This window comes from Paroedura picta, chromosome 3 (genome assembly GCF_049243985.1).
Source record: "Paroedura picta isolate Pp20150507F chromosome 3, Ppicta_v3.0, whole genome shotgun sequence".
NCBI lineage: Eukaryota > Metazoa > Chordata > Lepidosauria > Squamata > Gekkonidae > Paroedura > Paroedura picta.
This window is the reverse complement of record NC_135371.1, coordinates 148,053,263-148,071,963: the sequence shown is the minus strand read 5'-3', so window position 1 is coordinate 148,071,963 and position 18,701 is coordinate 148,053,263. Positions and strand designations below refer to the sequence as shown.

Below are 18,701 nucleotides of genomic sequence, written 5' to 3'. Positions count from 1 at the left end.
GTGATCATTGACAACGTGTGTGTTTGTGCGTGTGTGTGTGCACATGCCTGTGCAAAATCAGCTGCAACTCCACCATGTTTTGCCCTCTGTGTGGCTTTATGGGGCCATAGGCCTGAAAGGAGTCTACTTCTGAAGTCAAAACTTTTCAAGCAGAGACTCATTCACACTTTTCAGATTTACAAAAAAAAAACCCTGTGAGAAGATGCATCAAGGCTGCTCTTCTACATAAAGTTGGTTGAGTAGTAGGTGAGAAAACGTCAGCTATTGTTCACATTTTGCCCTGGATGTCTTCTTCTGGATTCCTGTGTAACAGCTGTTGCAGACTTGCCCTTCTGAACATTAAGCCGGAGTTTACATATACAAGGGAATGAGGCGGCAGAATGCTGAGGTGGGAGGGTGCGTTGTTCCTAGAGTGCAGGTGGAGGGTCTTGTCGAAGTCGGGTTGCCAACCACCTGATGAGGGCTGGAGTTCTCTCAGAATTCCAACTGATCTCCAGAGAGAATGGTCTAGAGCAGGGGTAGTCAACCTGTGCTCCTCCAGATGTTCATGGACTACAATTCCCATGAGCCCCTGCCCCTGCCTGGCGGGTGCTCCCTTGCCGGCGGCCTGAGGCATCGGAGGTGTTCATGGGAATTGTAGTCCATGAACATCTGGAGGACCACAGGTTGACTACCCCTGCTCTAGAGAAAATTGCCACTTTGGAGGGTGGACTATAGCCTGCTGGATCCCCTCCCCAGATTCCCCCTCCAGCTCTCCCCCATTAAAAACTCCACAGCAAACAAAGCACAGAGGTAGCATTAAAATCCATGTTCTGATCATTTCCTGGCTGACCTTGGCCAACCACTCTTCTTCAGCCTTAGCTTCCTCACAGGGTAGTTGTGATGACAAAAGAGAAGACTAAAGTACACTTTGATCCTTAAAGGAAAGATTGGGGTGGGGGATTAGAATGGCAAGTGACGGAGACCTGCAAGAGCTTTGTTATGTGAAAGAACAAGGCAAGCTGCTGTCTGAAATGGTGCAGGCTTTCTTCTGCCTCAGCATCCTAATTACCTCATTGCCACCTCATGCTTCTGCATGTGTGAGCCAGGAGGCCTTTAAAAGGTGCTAGACTGAAGCGATGGAAGCTGGGACAGCAGCACTTCAAGCTATGTGAGGAGCGATCTTTCCAAAAAGGTGAAAAGCTCTCTGCGTGCAGTAAAAGTGAGCATAAGGACAAGGACTACACAACCCCTTTATTCTAGATCTGCTGGGTTGCTACATGCAGGGAGCACTCAAATAACTGAAACCCTCCCACACCACTCTGCCTTTAGCCTGAAGGGGTACCATGTTGAATTCTGCCTTTTCTGTCTGCCACTCCAGTCTGCAGAAGGTGAAAAATGCTTTCACAGTAGCCCTGTTTGTGCTATAAATCATGGCAATATTATTATTATTATTATTATTATTATTATTATTATTATTATTATTATTATTATTATTATTATTATTATTATTATTATTCAACTTGGGACCTCTTTGGCAACATATAACATTAAGAGCCTGCATGAATAAAGTTAAATGGAATAAGAAGAGTTGATTTTTATACCCCACTTTTCACTACCCAAAGGAATCTCAAAGTGGCTTACCATCTCTTTCCCTTCCTCTCCCTACAACAGACATGCTGTGAGGTAGGTGGGGCTGAGAGAGCTCTGACAGAACTGATCTGTGAGAACAGCTCTAACAGGACTGTGACTAGCCCAAGGAAACCCAGCTGGCTGCATGTGGAGAAGTGGGGAATCAAACCCAACTCCACAGGTTAGAGGCCTCTGCTCTTAACTACTATACTAAGCTGACTCTTCTTCATATGTATAAGAAGAGAAAGAAACTGCAGAAGAAAGAAACTAGGACAGAAGAAAGCTGGAACAAAGAGCTGGGAGGTCAGTGATGGTGGAAAGTGCCATCGACTCAGTGATGACTTCTGGAGACTCGATGTGAGTGGTCTGCTGTTGCCTACCGCTGCATCACAACCCTAGTATTCCTTGGAAGTCTCCCATACAAATGGGCCAGCCATGACCTGTAAAATCCATCTTCCTATGGTAGGGTGATTCTCTCTCTCACACACACACCAGTGAAATTTGAACCTTTTAGATTGGGATTCATCCTTTTAGTTCAGTTCTATGGACATTGAATTGTTTTTCCCCTCCCGTTCTTATGGTTATGTTAATACCCATACTTTATCTGTTTTTATGTTTGTGTTTTTTAATGCTCTGGTTTATGACCGTTCAAGTAAAGGTTGATTACCAGGACCAGCCCTGCTTAACTCCCAAGAATCCTTTCACCAACCTATCCAGTTAGCACTCCACACATGTTGGATAATGTACTTTCAATGCACTTTAGCAGTAGATTTTCCTGTTTTACACAGGAAAATCCAGCTGCAAAAGCACATTAAAAGTAGATTGTCCAACATGTCCAGAAGTCAGGGATGGGAGGTGGAGATGAAAAGGGATTCTAAATTAACGAACCCACAAACACATAAATTTAAGGAAGGATCTACCTACCTATCTCTCCCTCTTTTTCCCTGTGATATTCCTTATGGATTTCAAACTGGGCACCTCAGTAGACTAGAGGATTACTTGGAGTGTATACGAGGCCTATGCATTCATGCAAAAGCATGTTTGGGCCTTCGTGTAATTTTTCGGTACACTGTGTATTGTATTCCAGACTTTCAATCAGCAGAGGAATCTAGCATGTCAGAGGTTGGAAAGTGCCTTCATGTGTTACATAATTCACATTCTGTTTTGGGGAAAACTGGAAAACAGACTATTTTAAAAGTAAAATTAAAGCAGCTCTGTAGCTGGATGACAGACAGACAGACAGACAGACAGACAGACAGACATGTCAGTACTCGCAAAAGTTATTTTGGACCTTTAGAACATGTGAAAGTACAAAATCTTTAAAACATATAGATACGTATGAATTGGAGGGGGGGTTGTTGCAGACAGTTTAAAATCTTTATTAAGAATGAGAAATATAACTCACTCCAACCAGGAGCCCACAAGGACTTGTGGGAGGCACATGATTTCCTCTTCCCCAGCATTTCCTTTTCCCCTCTCCTGAAAGCCCTCATCCTCTCTTTTCCTGCTTCCTTCTCTCAGTCTCCTTCTTACCAACAGCCAACCTGCTCTTATCTATCCTCCCCCAGCAGCCTCTGCTTAGGAAAATTGTGGCCCAGTTGTGTGGTGCCAGCCAATGAGCCAGGCACACTTGCATGACAGGAAATACGAAAGGACTTGTGGCGAGGGGGGGGGCACTTCACTTCCCCCAGTGTCCCTCTCCCTGCACTATTTCCTCTTTCTCTCCTCCTCCTCTCCTCACATCCTCTCCTCTTTCCCTCCTTAACTTTCTTCTTCTCAGCCATTCACCAGCCTATCTCTTATCTGCCCCTCAGCTTCAGCTATATTTATTATTATTGTTTATTTCATTCATACCTTCCTTTCTCCACAGTGGAAGCCAAAGCGCCTTACATTATTCTCCTCTCCTTTTTGTTCCCAGCAATCCTGTAAGATAGGTTGGGCTAAAAGTATATGATTAGTTAAATTCACCCAGCAGCAGGAGGCTTTGAACCTGATCTCCAAGATCCTACTCTGATGAAGCTCTAAGTCTAGGGGTGAGCGCTTCAGTGTGGTTCGGCGGCCTCAATGATCACCGAAGCCCGGGGCAGCCAGGACCGCAGTGCGGAGAGGGGGGGCGGCAGCGGCATGCCAGCTGGCGGCCACATGCAGGTACAGAGCTCTGTACCTGTGTGCAGGTGCCGGCTGGCCTTCCGGCACTGGCCGCCTCGGGCTTCAGTGATCACCGAGACGGCCGAACCATGCTGAAGCATTCACGCCTAGCTCTAACCCTGCCTTTCTCAACTTTTTTACCACTGAGAAAACTCTGAAACATTCTTCAGGCTTCGAGAAACCTCAGAAGTGGTACAATCGTGCAGAATATGGTTGGGAAGCAGAGCTGGGTACACGCCCACCCTCTGTGGACTGGTAAATTCCCATTCATTGTATCTGAGGAAGTGTGTGTGCACACAAAAGCTTACATCTTGAATAAAACTTTAAGACCAACAAAGGTGCCACTGGACTCAAACTTTCCAAGTTGGAGTGTGCGTGATTATCAGCCACTTTGAGATTCCTTTGTGTAGTGAAAAGTGGGGTATAAAAACCAACTCTTCTTACTCCATTTAACTAATATCAAATGATGGTTCAGCCAAGCTCATTTCATAATTGCAAGCAAATTCTGGCCAGTAACTTTTCTGGTGCTAAATTCACCTCTGTTCTTATTGGCTGTAGCAATAATAATAATAACAACAACAACAATAATAATAATAATCTATAATCAGATTTAGGAGCAGGAATGTTGTCATCTTTGGTTTGGAAGATCCTGTGACTCTCTTCAGCTAAGATTCAGGTGGGCAGCCATGTTGATCTGACGCAGCAAAACAAAGTTTGAGTCAGTGGCACCTTTTAGACAGACTGAAACCATTTCCACATTAGGATACATACATTGTTTTAGCCTCATCTTCAGGCCCATTCCGCACAAGAATCAATGTGGCCAATTGTTTACACTAAGCAATTCCGGAATTTAAAATAGTGGAAATCGGCGTTATGCATACCTGCCTTTGTAGTTGAATTCAGTAGCGTTGCAATCATTTCCCACAGGTTTCTGGTCTCCCCAAAAATCGCTAGAAAGGAAGCAATTTTTTCTGTGCTTTGTCCCGCCCCTGGCCATCAATCAAACGAGCAGCCAATGGGCGGCCGTTATCATGCTCCCAAAAAGTCCCTTTCCCTTTAAGACAGGTTTTAAAAAAAAACAAACACGTTGCAACGAATCTGCGTTGATTCGTTGCAATGGAGAGACCCATCTAGCTGGCAGGTGGTGTATGAGCTGGCGATTCATCGTTGCCACGCTCCCCCGAGTGAAAAAAAAAATCCCCCCCCCCTCTGTGCATGGGTGCGATTTTCGGCCGAAAATAAAGGGAACTTGCAAACGGGGCTGTGTTGTGCTTGGTGACTTAAAGCAGCTCTGTGGAGGGACTGCAGCCGGAGAAGCCTCGCTGGGTTAATGAAGGCTCGCCAGTTCGTTGCTCTCCGCTCACTCCGAGAAAAAAAAATGGCAATTGCTTCGCCGGAAGTTCAGAGGAGAGAGCCAGGGGGAGGGACTTTGCTGAAACCACAACAATGGGAACGTACAGGTCTTTTTTGGAACTGTTGCAGATTGCTTGCAAGAGTGTAGCGCTTTTCGGAGGGTGAATCCACTTTTTGGGATTTCCCTTTAAGCACTACAATGAAGCGCTTTTTGCTGATCATTTTCAGGAGTGTGGCAGATTGTGTGCGACGTCGTGCATAACTGCAAATTAGTAGCGATTACAATTTGCCACACTCCTGCTACATTAAACCTGTGCGGAATGGAACTCAGTTTCCTTTGGATCCTGCATGTCAACTCTAATATTTCTGCATGTGGGCTTTCCTCCCATCATTTTTCAGGCTGAAATTTGCAACAAGCTTTCCACATGAAGTCCAGTCCGACAGAGGCAGCCTCCTATCATGCTTTGCTCCATTCCACTTTTTAAAAAAGTGTGTTTTGCAAAATGGTACCTGCTTGCCACTTTGTTTCCATTGCACCCTTTAATCCCACCATTCTGTGCCCTTGATCACCTCCCCCCTCCCCCAAAAGTGTCCCAAATGTAATTTCAAAAACAAAACAAAACCCTGTGTTATAATGTTACAGTGCTGTTTCTTTCTTTTTAAAAGTAGTCTTGAACAGCTGTGTTATGATGATATAACGTTATAACTTTATAACACTGCTGTGTGAGACTGCAAGACTGCTTTTTTAACATTACAATAGCATTGTAAGGTGATCACCCACTTTTTAAAAAAAGCAGATTTTTCGGAAGGGAGGGGAGGGGAGGAGACGGGAGGGGAGGGGAGGGAGGGGAGGGGAGGGAGGATGGTGACAAGGGAAGGGGCTTTCCCAAACAACTCAAAATGGCAAGTCACAGGGAAAAAACCAATTGCGTGCATTTCCACGGCCCAGAATTCGATCCTGTTAGAGCCTGCTTTAAAAAATTACAACTGGTTTTCTGGAGATTCCTTTGCTGTGAGACAGCTGAGGGGGCAATTTGGGACTGCACCTAAAGGAGCAAATTTTAGTGCAAAAACAGATGAAAAAGTTGACCCTTTAAAAACAAAAATCTGAACAATATCCCTAATACAGAAACATTCAAAGTTGCATTCAGGATATAAGTTTGCACAAGAAAGCTTATACCTTGCATAAAACTTTGTTGGTCTTGAAGTTGCTACTAGACTCAAACTTTTCTCTTCAGCTAAGGGAGAAAAACTTCATCCTACAGTGACTGACTTTTTCTGATGGAGAAAGGCTTCTGTTGTTGCAGTAAAAAGTTTTGTTTGAAAGAAACCTTTCTCTGTTGAGTTAAGGCTTGGGAAAACGGAGTCACTGGATCCATTCCAACACTCACAATGCTAAGAGCTCTTTCCTGGGAGTAAGCCCCACTGAATAGCATGGGACTTACTTCTAAGTAGACCTGTTTAGGTTTTTCTCCTAAATTCTCCCAAGTGATGTGCTCTAGGTGTGCTTTTACTTGGAACTCATGTAGGCATTGTTGTTTTGGTTAGAAATAAATACCCAGTACCAATCTAATTATTTTTCAAAATAACTTCATTTTTCTGGGCTTACATTGGTTTATAAATACATAAAAATAACAAGACAATAGAAACAAACCACACAAGCAGTATACCTAGCATAGTGTATGGTGCAGTGGTTTGCAGTGAGATTAGAACTGGGAGAACCAGGTTTGGATTTAATTTCCTAGATACTCCTAATAACAGAGGAGTAGCCCTGAAAAGTTACTGCAGCAAAACAGCTCCTTCCAGTTACAGTCAAGGCAAGACTGGGTCCAGAAGCAACCTTAGACACTTTCCTTGATTAGATAGGGTATCCTATAACAATGTATTCAAATTTTTGGATTTCCCTCTACAAAGCAGCTTGTATAATGCAACCAGCATACTTTTGTGCTGACCCAAACAGTGATGCCCTGGTGCTTAGCATATCAGATTTTCAGAGGTATCAAATTGCTGCCAATATACCCTCAAGGAACGAAGTCCAAGTAAGTATCACATCCAGTTCCAGAATGCGTAAAGATAATCTTGCAGCCTACTGATCTTTGCATGGTTTTAATAGGACTCTTTTTCACTGTGCATGGTAGATTACATCAAAATGTTCAGTTTAGTTATACAGGGGCGGGATTAAGAGATTGATGTCGGCAAAGCACCCGTGTGACATATTTATGGTCTGCCAAGTTTGGCAGCTTTCACACTGAGAAATTGTATCTGCTGTATGGCCCATGCAGACTTTTTTCATGCAAGTGCTCCTCAAGATTGCTTGTCAGAAAGAAGACCTACTCTGCTGATAAGCAGCAGGGAATTCTCTTGAAACATTATTGTCATAGATGACCATCTCAGGCACCATTAATGTGTCTTTTTTTTTTTTTTGCACTGTAAATCAAATACATCTGCAGATGTGCCTAATTTGGTCCACAGTAATCTGCCACCAAAAACATGTTTCTTACTGCACAGTACAATTCACATTAGCTGTTGTGGTGTCCAAAGTACTCTCTAGAAAGGAACATCACCTTTCCTTATAGGCTGGATAATGAGATTAGATAATGTCAGTACGTGAATGGAAGAAGAAGAAACTTCAGAGGAAGGCAATAGAAAACTACTTCTGTTTTTCGCTTGCCTTGAAAGCGCCTTGCTGGAGCCACCAATTGCCATAGATTAGTTGTGGTTTGATGATGCATACATGTATATCAGTAATAATGGTGTCCTACAGCATCCTTATCTGCTGTGCCTATCCTTTATTCTCCTGCCTGTCTCCTCAGCAATCTCCCTGGGCTGACAATTTGTTATTTCTTTGAATCCTTACATAAACCAGAAGCAACACTGATGGAGACAATTACAAGAGGCCAAAAATTGCAGTGTTTTGCTTATACCTTTGAAATTGCTTGGCCTCCTAGCATCGGAAATACCAATGTGCTGCTTAGCATTGAGTGTATGAAACTCCAGAGAATGTGGATTGCAAATGTGGATCTCATGACATTCTGAATTATTTTAAATCCATGAAGCCTTCTGGCATCACTTTGGAGATGTCCCACAAGACACTAGGCTACTTTCTGGCTCTTGGGGCTCCAGTAGGAAGGGATTCCTTTTGCTAGAATCCATACTGGATGCTATAATAGAAAGTAACCTTTGCTTGTACATTTGGGGCCTTTCCGCACCCATTAACTGGAGCAAAATCCTTACCTTAGGAAGACGTTATATTCCGGCCGCTCTGCATTGCATCGCCAACATTCAGCGTCCAGGCAGCAAACAGCTCGCTACATCTGCCATTTTAAAGCACTAGTTGGGGAATCGCATAAAGTGGACTCCCCAACCTAAAAAGTGCCAGCTAAAGGAGAACAACCAGCAGGCCACCAACAAAAAAAATGTCTGGAGGTGAAGAAGTGCTATCTCCTCCTCCAATGTCCTGCCCTCACACCTGCCTCCCTCTCCCTTCTCCCGGGGATGGGTTTTTTTTTTTAAGCGAACTGTCTGGAGCAACAAATAGGTGTACAAGTGTGCTGGCAAAGCCAAAAAGAATTTTCCCCCAAAGTTGTTACACAAAGAATGCATCTAAAGTCTCCCCCCCCCCCCAATTCAGGAACAAGATTCTTTTTTTTATCAAGACTCGTGATTCCATAATGGGTGCAAATTTTTTAAAGCACTATGCATAGTGCTTATTTATTTTATTATTTTGAGTCTCCTGGCTTTATTCTCTGATGAGTTATGCCTGCCTGTGTGGTTTGGTAGTTCAAAGTATTGGACTAGGATCCGGGAAACCCAGGTGCAAATCCCCATTCTGCCATTAAAGCTTGCACGGAGAGATTGGGCTAAACAAACACTCTCAGCTTAACCTACCTCACAAGTTTGTTGTATGGGTAAAATGGAGGATAAGAGAATGATGTAAGCGACTTTGGAGCTCCACTGGGGAGAAAGGTGGGATGGAAAGAATGAAAACAAAACAATCAAATAAATATTCACAGATAGGCCAACTCTTTTATTACTGTAGGTTCATGGTACAAGCAAGCCAAGTGATTTGTTCATATTGTTATGATATTTGGTTTGCCTAAGGGTCATGATTGGGGGGGGGGCACACATGGAATCTATCCAGGGGCCCATGGTGGCTCTTGGCTGCCCTACATGGGATGCAATGAGATGAGAGGAATAAAATAGCACAGATGGCGGCAGGAGGTTTGAAATCATACATCATCCATCAGCACTGTGCAGCCAGCTTTGACTGCAACCTTTCTGAAAAGATTGTAACAAACCAAATCTGTTCCACATAATATACTTCTGGTAAGGACTTGGAGGAGGAGTGTGTCTCATGGCTTAAGTGCCACTCAGCGCTTAACACCCACTCAGGACGGCTGTCCCAACCCTGAGTGCCTCCTCCTCCGTTTGCTTGTCTGTTCAGCAGCCAGCCAATCGCCTTCCGTCCCCCACCCCTGACTACCCCTCCTCCTTCCACTTCCCTCCGAGGCTGCAGATCCCTACTGTATGAGAGCTGTCCCTGCCGGTAAGTTCCCTAACAGCTGCCTGCAGCCTTTCCAGGTCCAGGGGGGTGGGAAAGGCTGACTGCAGAGTTCTTCCAACACCCCCCCCCCCCAATCTAGTGCTCATTGTATTCCTGAATGCAATGGGCTTGGCCCCTAGTGTAGGAATAATAGAGAAAGTGGGGTGAAACTCAGAAGAAAGATAAATCAGGGACATCCTGTAGATACTTTAAAAAGAAAGAAAGAAAGAAAGAAAGAAAGAAAGAAAGAAAGAAAGAAAGAAAGAAAGAAAGAAAGAAAGAAAGAAAGAAAGAAAGAAAGAAAGAAAGAAAGAAAGAAAGAAAGAAAGAAAGAAAGAAAGAAAGAAAGAAAGAAAGAAAGATCCTGCTCCAGTTTAGTTATCAGAGTGGGGCAAAACTCAGAAAACAACCAGTATCTAAAACAAAGGAACTGCTGGTTTTATCCACTTCTTGCTGTCTGCAATACAGGGCCTACAAGACAGAGTTGTTCTGCCAGGTCAATCGCTGAGGCTGAGAAACAACGTTATAGTTTGCTGGCCTCTCTGTCTACAGCCCATCCAGCTGAAGTCCACATTTTACTCCTCCCCCTCTTTTTCACTTGGGAAAGGAGGTGACTGGAATCAACTGGTTTACTTTATTAATATTTGATTATTAATTTTTTAATTAATGTCATATTTAAATTCCCTTAGTATTTTAATTTTAAATTTCCAAGTATTTTAAAATCCTTTTGTAAGCCACCCTGAGTCTCCAGGGAAGGGTGGGGTGTATATGCAAAAATAAATAAATGACTATGAGAAAGAGAATTCTGTCTGAAATGTTCTGACCAATCAGGACATAAAACCCAGCCTCTGGTCTCTGTGTGTCTTCCTCAGATTCCTCCATATTTGATCAGAGTTCGTGCAGCATAAGACATGAATTTTCACAGGACATGAAGGACTTGAATTAAATATGGTGTATATTTTAAATGTGTGGGTGGAAGAATACCTCTGCATGCTTGTTTACATTGATGGTGTGGCGGACACCTTTGTAGTCCCATTGTATACGGCACTGGTCAGACCACACTTGGAGTACTGTGTGCAGTTCTGGAGGCCTCACTTCAAGAAGGATGTAGATAAAATTGAAAGGGTACAGAGGAGAGCGACGAAGATGATCTGGGGCCAAGGGACCAAGCCCTATGAAGATAGGTTGAAGGACTTGGGAATGTTCAGCCTGGAGAAAAGGAGGTTGAGAGGGGACATGATAGCCCTCTTTAAGTATTTGAAAGGTTGTCACTTGGAGGAGGGCAGGATGCTGTTTCTGTTGGCTGCAGAGGAGAGGACACGCAGTAATGGGTTTAAACTTCAAGTACAACGATATAGGCTAGATATCAGGGGAAAAAATTTCACAGTCAGAGTAGTTCAGCAGTGGAATAGGCTGCCTAAGGAGGTGGTGAGCTCCCCCTCACTGGCAGTCTTCAAGCAAAGGTTGGATACACACTTTTCTTGGATGCTTTAGGATGCTTAGGGCTAATCCTGCATTGAGCAGGGGATTGGACTAGATGGCCTGTATGGCCCCTTCCAACTCTATGATTCTATGACCTTTGCCTGCCAATTCATTTCATCACTGCAGTTTTCCAGACATAGGAAACAATGAATGCTGTTGATTAAAGTTATGCTGGGCTTTGTGTGAGTACCAGCACTTTTGGGCAATGAGGCTCTCCCAAGTCTTATGGGAAATAGGTAGAAATCACTGCAACCTATGGATTCTGACACTTTTTTAATTAAAAAAAACACAGTGTTCACTTTTTAAAAAAATACACAACAGTTGTGGGGGGGGGCACTGGTTGCTGGTGAGGAGGTAAAAAAATAAATGTAGAAAATTAATGTTTTAAAAATTGTGCAATTGTATCCACATGTCTGTTCAATGTATGTTGATAGACAAAAAGTAACCTCTGATGCATGATCCAAGTGGTTTCTGTCAAGTGTTTTGTCAGTGGTCATGAGCATACCAACTGGGGTATGCTACAACATCTGAAGTTCGTAAGCACCCTCACGGGGAGACGTGTCTGCAGTGGGCTAAATTCCCAGTATTTCTGAGGATGCAGTGTGGCTCTGAGTCATGTTGTGGATTCGTTGTCAGTAAGTTTCACAGCAAGTGTGGCCTTTACCACAACAGTATCCCAAGGGGCACTGTTTTCTCTGCTCCCGACCTCACCTTGGAGTGGATGGCAGCTATGCACTTACCTGGGAGGAAAGAGTGGGCTAAAAGGCCATTGCTGGGGTGAGGGCTTGTCTCACCTCAGATAAGGTAACAGAAAACAGAACCTATCCCGGGCTATATTAAACAATTCCACAATAAATACAAATAAACGTTTCTTATCTCTTCTTATATATTTATGTGTATAAGCACAAGCTTATACACATAAATATATAAGAAGAGATAAGAAACGTTTATTTGTATTTATTGTGGAATTGTTTAATATAGCCCGGGATAGGTTCTGTTTTCTGTTACAATAATTTTGAACCGTCCATTTCTTTTCGTGGTGTACTCACCTCAGATAAGGGGCAAGAGTTGAGATTGTAGTCTTTGCCTGAACAGAATCAAAGGGTTGAAAGCACTGAAAAATAAGACCCCATTTGGGTTTCCATTGGGGAGAAAAGTAAACGAAGTAAATAAATAAATTCCACCGTCTTCATATTCCTATCCTGGGATTAGACTGGAGTGAGACAGAACAGAGAGGAATTTCACATATATTTGCAGAAATATAGACCAAGTCAGGTGCCCAGCAAGTTGGACAGGTGTACGCTTTCACTTTGGGCTTCTCCCCTCTCACAGCTATTTTTTCACCCTACAGGGATTGTCGAAGATTATAAACCTCCTTTCTTTGACTTGGTGCCAATTGATCCCAGCTTTGAAGAAATGAAGAAAGTGGTTTGTGTTGACCAGCAGACACCCACCATCCCAAATCGACTGTACTCTGACCCAGTAAGTGACCTGCAAGGAAAGCAAATGTCTTTCAACTCCTGGGCAGCTCAATAAACCATGACTGCCTTCTGACAGTGTTCCCCATCCATTCAAACAAAATGCCCACAAAATTAAGATTGCATGACCCGCCTCAGTTGAGTAGGAACTGCACATTATATTATATCCATGTAACCTACCTGAGGGTAAACTGGGTGGCTCCTTTTGTGCACAGAGAGAAAGAACATTAAGAGTCACCAGGATGGCCAAGTTGCAGCCTGGAGAGTTGATTTAAAGCTGCCAATTAACCAGGAGACACTCTAGGTTCTCCCACTGGCTCCGTGCTCCAGTCTGTCTGTCTCCTATCTCACCCCACCCTGCTGTGGCAAGCAGAAGTTAGTAGCGCTGCACAGGAGGCCCAAGCTACAGCTGCTGCACCTCTCCCTGAATCAGTATCCTTAAAAGGACAGCACAGGTTTCTGACCTGCAGTCTGGTAATACAGTGGAATATAATTATTTCCGTGAACCAATACTGTGCAAGGGTCAAATTTAATATTTGATGCGAAATCCTGAATCCCGAGAATTTTCACTTTTGGATCCAACCTCCTGAACCTTGAAAATTTTCAGTTTTGAACCAGCCAGGTTTTCTGCAAGAGGGCCACTGTGGAACATTCCCCTCCTTTCTAGGGGGCACAACCAACCACCTTACCATGTCCTGTTGCCTGGATCTGGGGGCTCACATAGAGAACTGAGCTGCTGAATTGCATTGGGAGAATTCTTATTTCTTGTATTGCATTCATGGGCCAGTCTTCCTCCAAGTGCTCAGAGTGATGTACATGGGAGTTCTCAGTATTTTGTCTTTGCAAGAGCCTTGCTAGAGACTAGGAGACAGTGAATGGACCAAGGTCATCCCATAAGCCTGATGAATATGGACTAGAGCCCAGGTCTCCTTGACTGTTCATGAAACTGGAGGGAAGATGAGGCCAAAACACAGCTCAGAACAAATGGCTAGGTGTGATATAGTGGTTAAAATTAGTATCAGGGAGACCTTGGTTTGAATCCCTACTGGTACCGTGGAAGCCCCCTTGGTGACATTTGGCCAGTCATATTCTCTCCTCTTAACCTTCCTCACAGCAACAAAGTTTGAGTTCCCTGGCACCTTTAAGATCAACAAAGTTTAATTCTGGGTGTAAGCTTTCATGTGCATGCACACTTCTTTTTCATGCACACAAAAACTTATACCCAGAACTGAACTTTGTTGTCCTGAAAGGTGCTGGGGACTCAAATTTTGTTCTGTTGCTTCAGACCCATAAGGCTACCTACCTGAATGTACCTCACAGGGTTGTTGTAAGGATAAAGGCGAAGAGAGGAGAATATGGTCAGCACCCTTGGGTCCCTCCTGGTGAGAAAGGTACAGTACACATGAAGGAAATAAATAAACATGAATTTGTTAGATGCAACTTGAGCAATTGATCCCTATTCATTTTGGTCCAGTTGTTTTTTTAATGACAAGGCCCCATTTTAAAACCAACCTCATTTTCCAGAGCTCTGATTTAGTGTGTCAAATCAAGATCTGGCTGCATGGCAAAGCATAAGCTTTTCACCGAATACCCAGAAAAAAATACAAATTCTCCTCTCAGTTCTCCCTGCCTTTACACTGATATTAAAGCAAAATAATCTGCAGTGGTAACATAGCGGTAATGTTTTGGATCTCATTTACCCTGTTTGTAATAATGAGACATGAAACAATCTCCCTATCACGCGTTTGTGTGATACCATAAATACTACTGTTGCCACCAAGTATCATCTGCAGCAAATGTGTGAGGTGAATCTAGAGGTTTTTCCGTTCAAATGAAGGAAACAAAACAAAAATAAAAGTTTCAGAAGTTCCTACCATGAGACCCACACATATCTTAACATGGATTATTCTTCTGAGTTTGCTGTGGATGTTACTTTCCTCTCACTAGCACTAGCTGTTTGGTGTAGCGGTTGAAAAAGGCCTTGGGAGACTTGTGTTCAAATCTTTCTTTGCCATGAAACTCACTGGATGATTTTGGGCAAACTATTCTCTTTAAGCTTAAGCACATGTTAGAGCAGGGGTGTTGTAGGAAGAAAAGAAATGAACCATGTATATGACTCTTGAGCACCTTGGAGGAAGGGTGAGATAAAGTGTACTAAATAAACATCTAAAATCAGGTGAGGAAACCCTCAGTTCTGGAGGGCCTGCAAGATGGAGCTCTTCTGCCAAACATTTGGTTGGGATCAGTGATGCCCATAGCATCAAATGATTAACCACCCATGCAAAATGTCTACTGACAGGCTACACCTGAAGAAACTGCATTGCTGTACTGAAATGTTTAAGATTTTGATATTGTGCTGTATTTACCGTTTTAAGGTTCTTTAATAATATTTATGTTTGATGTGGAATTATTGTTGTATATCACCCTGAGCCACAAGGGAGGGCGGTATATAAATTTAATTAATTGATTAATTAATAATGATGATGATGGGGGAAAATTGGTAAGAACTGGAGTTGTCAAAAAAAAATTGTCCAAAGCCAATTTTTAGGTAAATTGTGTAGGGGAGCCCACTTAGGAGAAACATCTGAAGAATTCTGAGGGGGAAAAACAGAGTTTCAGCACAACAAGCAATTTCTTAGTGGAAAATCTGTATGATTGTAATTGATACAGTACAAACACAGGGTTCCAGATACGTGGAATTAAGCTAACTGGAAATCGATACCAGTTGAAAGTTGCAGTTGTTTCTTCATGACAATAATGTTTCCTTTCTCCCTCCCTCTCTCCCTCCCCCCACGCACCACTTTGTGTTCCCCAGACGTTGTCTGCCCTGGCTAAGATCATGAAGGAATGCTGGTACCAGAGCCCCTCGGCCAGACTCACTGCTTTGAGGATTAAAAAGACACTGAAAAAGATCAGCGACTCCTTCCACAAACCCAAACAACACTTCTAGCTGCAGGCACTGGGTCTGGGACCAGGGATCAGATTTCTGACTGGTTGCCTCAGCAAAAAGTTCAAGGTCACCCTTTCTCCTTTCAGTGCTGGTCCTGGCCTCTGTCAGTGGCTACAGCACAGCATGTTTGAAATCTTGCCAAGAAGATCTGGGCTCGGGCCCCTACATCAGAGAGTGATCCTTTGCAGGAAAAGAATCACAGAACAGATGACAGCCATGTATTTTGCTCCAGGCATCTTTAATTTGTTTTCTTTAACAACAAAAAGCGGGGGAAATACCACCCACCTCTCCCGGCACATGCATTAATATAAATACCCTCTGGGTCTGTAACCTGACGCCAACCCGTCTCGCCACCAACGCCTGCAAAGTGGGAGGACTCATGCTTGGAAAAAGCACAGCCGCTCTGCCCAAAGGGGTGCTTCCTTGGAAACACTAATTAAGGTCCATCCATAAGCCAGCACTTAAACTGAGCCTGTAGGATTTGTGTGCATCTGTGTACATCTATAGCATTTGTGTGTGTGTGTGTGTGTGAGTGCATAAAGGAGAAAGCAAGTGCTTGCAAAAGGCAGATATGATTTATAGGCACACATGCTCATGTGTCATGTGCCAGATATGTTTGGGTTTAGTCTGCACATGCTACAGCAGTTTCCACAGGAGTGAACCTAATTTGGTGTGTAGAAGGACATAAGTAGGCATGTACAGGAAATGTGTGTACAAGCGTGTCGTTTTCTGTGCGCAAAGAATCACTCAGAAGAATGCATGTTACTTGTGAATGTAACCTCCTCCCTCCTCTCCCACAAAATGATGCTGGGCTGTGGCAGATTCAAGGAAATACTGTGTTTATGAACAGGGCAGCTGTTCAATGGGACATGTCAGAGCTGGAAGAAATGTGCCCCTGGTTAGATCAGGCATTAGAGATTCCCCTGGAAGGACTTTTGCAAAAGGCAACTAGAGTGATGGGCAAGGGTGGTCCCATTTCTTAGTTGGCTTGCCTGGTGTATTTTTGATAGCTGCTTTGTGATGTGTAGACATAGAGGTGAATAGTTAGGTGAATTAGACGTTTGCATCCATTTCTGTAATATTCCACATTTTGCCATCCTTTTTGAAGACTATCACTTCAGGTGGGGAGCCATGTTGGTCTGAAGCAACAAAACAAAGTCTGAGTCCAGTGGCACCTTTAAGCCCAACAAAGTTTAACTCTGGTCTAAAAGGTGCCACTGGATGCAGACTTTGTTCTATGAGCATGATGTTCTCCTTGGCCTCTCTGTTCCCCAGATAGTGGCAGGGGAGCAATGCTAGCATGAAACAAACCTGAAAAACAGGCCCAGTGCAAACATCCTGTGGAGCCATGGTTTGTTTCATTTTGTCATGGTTAAGCAGCATAGTTTAATTCCTGCCTCATGGGAGAAGATTACCCAGGACTTGGAACGTTGGTGTGGAGCCAACTTGGAAGCCATCTTTGCATTGCATCTGCACACAGAGTTTTTTTCTGCTGCTTTCCTTGCCGCTGTTCTCTTCCTTGACATTTCAACCATGGCTGCCCTGTATGTTTGAGATCAGCTAGAGTTAGGGAAACAAACCACGGTTAGCGTTAATCAGTATGTGTTGTGTTTGGGGCTTCAGTCATGCTGCTATGGCAGTCTTTCCCAACCTTTTTACCATGGAGAAACCCCTGAAACATTCTTCAGGTTTCAAGAAACCCTAGAAGTGGTGCAATGATACAGAATGTGGTTGAGAAGCATAGCTGTGTACATGTCCACTGGGGCCCTTCCCCTTCCCACCTCCTCCAGACCCATCACTGGCCATTTTTTTCTGGGGGCGGGGAGGCTGACATGATCATATCACCCAATTAATGTTGGACAATTTTAAATATATATATAGAAAATTAATTAACTCCCACCCATTCGGGAAGCCCTTCCAGGGCTGTCAAGAAACCCCAGGGTTTCATGAAACCCTGGTTGAGAAAGCCTGTGCTATGGTATTGCTTGCTGGGTTGACCTTTTATATGTTGCTTGAGCCCATCAGAGTTAACCATGCATGCCGGGCACCCATAAACATCTGAACCTGGGCACAATGGTGAGAAACCAACCTTTTGGATAATGAGATTCGTCCAACTCACCATCCCAAGGAAGAGACCGTTTGAACATTAAACCAGAATGGAATGCAACAGTTCCAAGCTTCATGTTGCACATTTGTCAAGTCACATAAAGGAGATTCTCTGTGGCAGATGCTGCCAGGGATGTGCTGTGCAGGGTCATCCTTCATGCTATTGAACAAATACATCTATGTGCAGCTTGTGAACATTATACCCATACACAAATACCACCATTTAATAGTGTTGTTGTTGTTGTTGTTTTAAAGATCAGGATGGAGGGTTGCAATATTTTAAACAATTCTAACACTGAACTTGATTTCAAGAGACAAAGGGAAGATGCTAATATTGCCTGCAGAAGTCAGTGGCTGTTCATTCAACACAGTCAGCACTATTATCTTCAAGGTATTAACCTTTCTGCCTTACAATTATACCCGCATATAATATACCTGCAACAGGGCAGCTGCGTAAACCACAGTGAAAGACATGTCATCTCATTTCACAAAGATGACTCAAAGTTGCCTTAGAAATTGTCATTATTTTGCACAGAAATTGTTTTGTATTTATTAAATTTGCACCCAAACTACGCTGTTTTGCAACCTTTCTTATTTTACATGAATGCTATCATTTGGAGGGCAAATTTTTTCTGGGAGAAATTGCAAGAAAAAGTCTCTAGATGGGATCTCTGCTGAAATTACAGAATGTTATTTGTGAAGAAAATAATATAATGTCGCTATTATAGGAAGGGTGAGAAATGCAAATACATGTCAAATAGAAAACGAGAACCAACTGAAATCCAAAGCAGGAAAACCAACTGCAATTCTACATATAAGGTTGCTTAAACTACATGGGAAACAATCAAAATTGCCTGCCTGCTCCCCTCTGGGAAATAATAATGACCTCCAGCAGAAAACTTTCTAAAGGTTTATTCCCATTTTCTTTTAGGTAACTAACACAGGGGTGATTGGACAAGTAGGCTAATAATTGGGTTTATGAACTAGTATATTTCTCACATTTATTTGCAGGAGGGACAGGAATATATCC

At 43.3% G+C, this 18,701-nt stretch overlaps 1 protein-coding gene across 3 annotated transcripts in view; it reads left to right on the top strand.

Annotated features, from left to right (window-relative positions):
- ACVRL1 (activin A receptor like type 1) overlaps positions 1 to 18,243 on the top strand; it is a 52,615-nt gene extending 34,372 nt beyond the window's left edge. For all 3 annotated transcript variants that reach the window (XM_077328608.1, XM_077328607.1, XM_077328609.1), the window contains 2 exons: positions 12,489 to 12,619; positions 15,431 to 18,243. In XM_077328608.1, the coding sequence (XP_077184723.1) occupies positions 12,489 to 12,619; positions 15,431 to 15,565 (266 nt within the window). In that variant the 3' untranslated portion in view covers positions 15,566 to 18,243. The remainder of the gene's footprint in view (positions 1 to 12,488; positions 12,620 to 15,430) is intronic.
- The last annotated feature ends 458 nt before the right edge of the window (positions 18,244 to 18,701 follow it).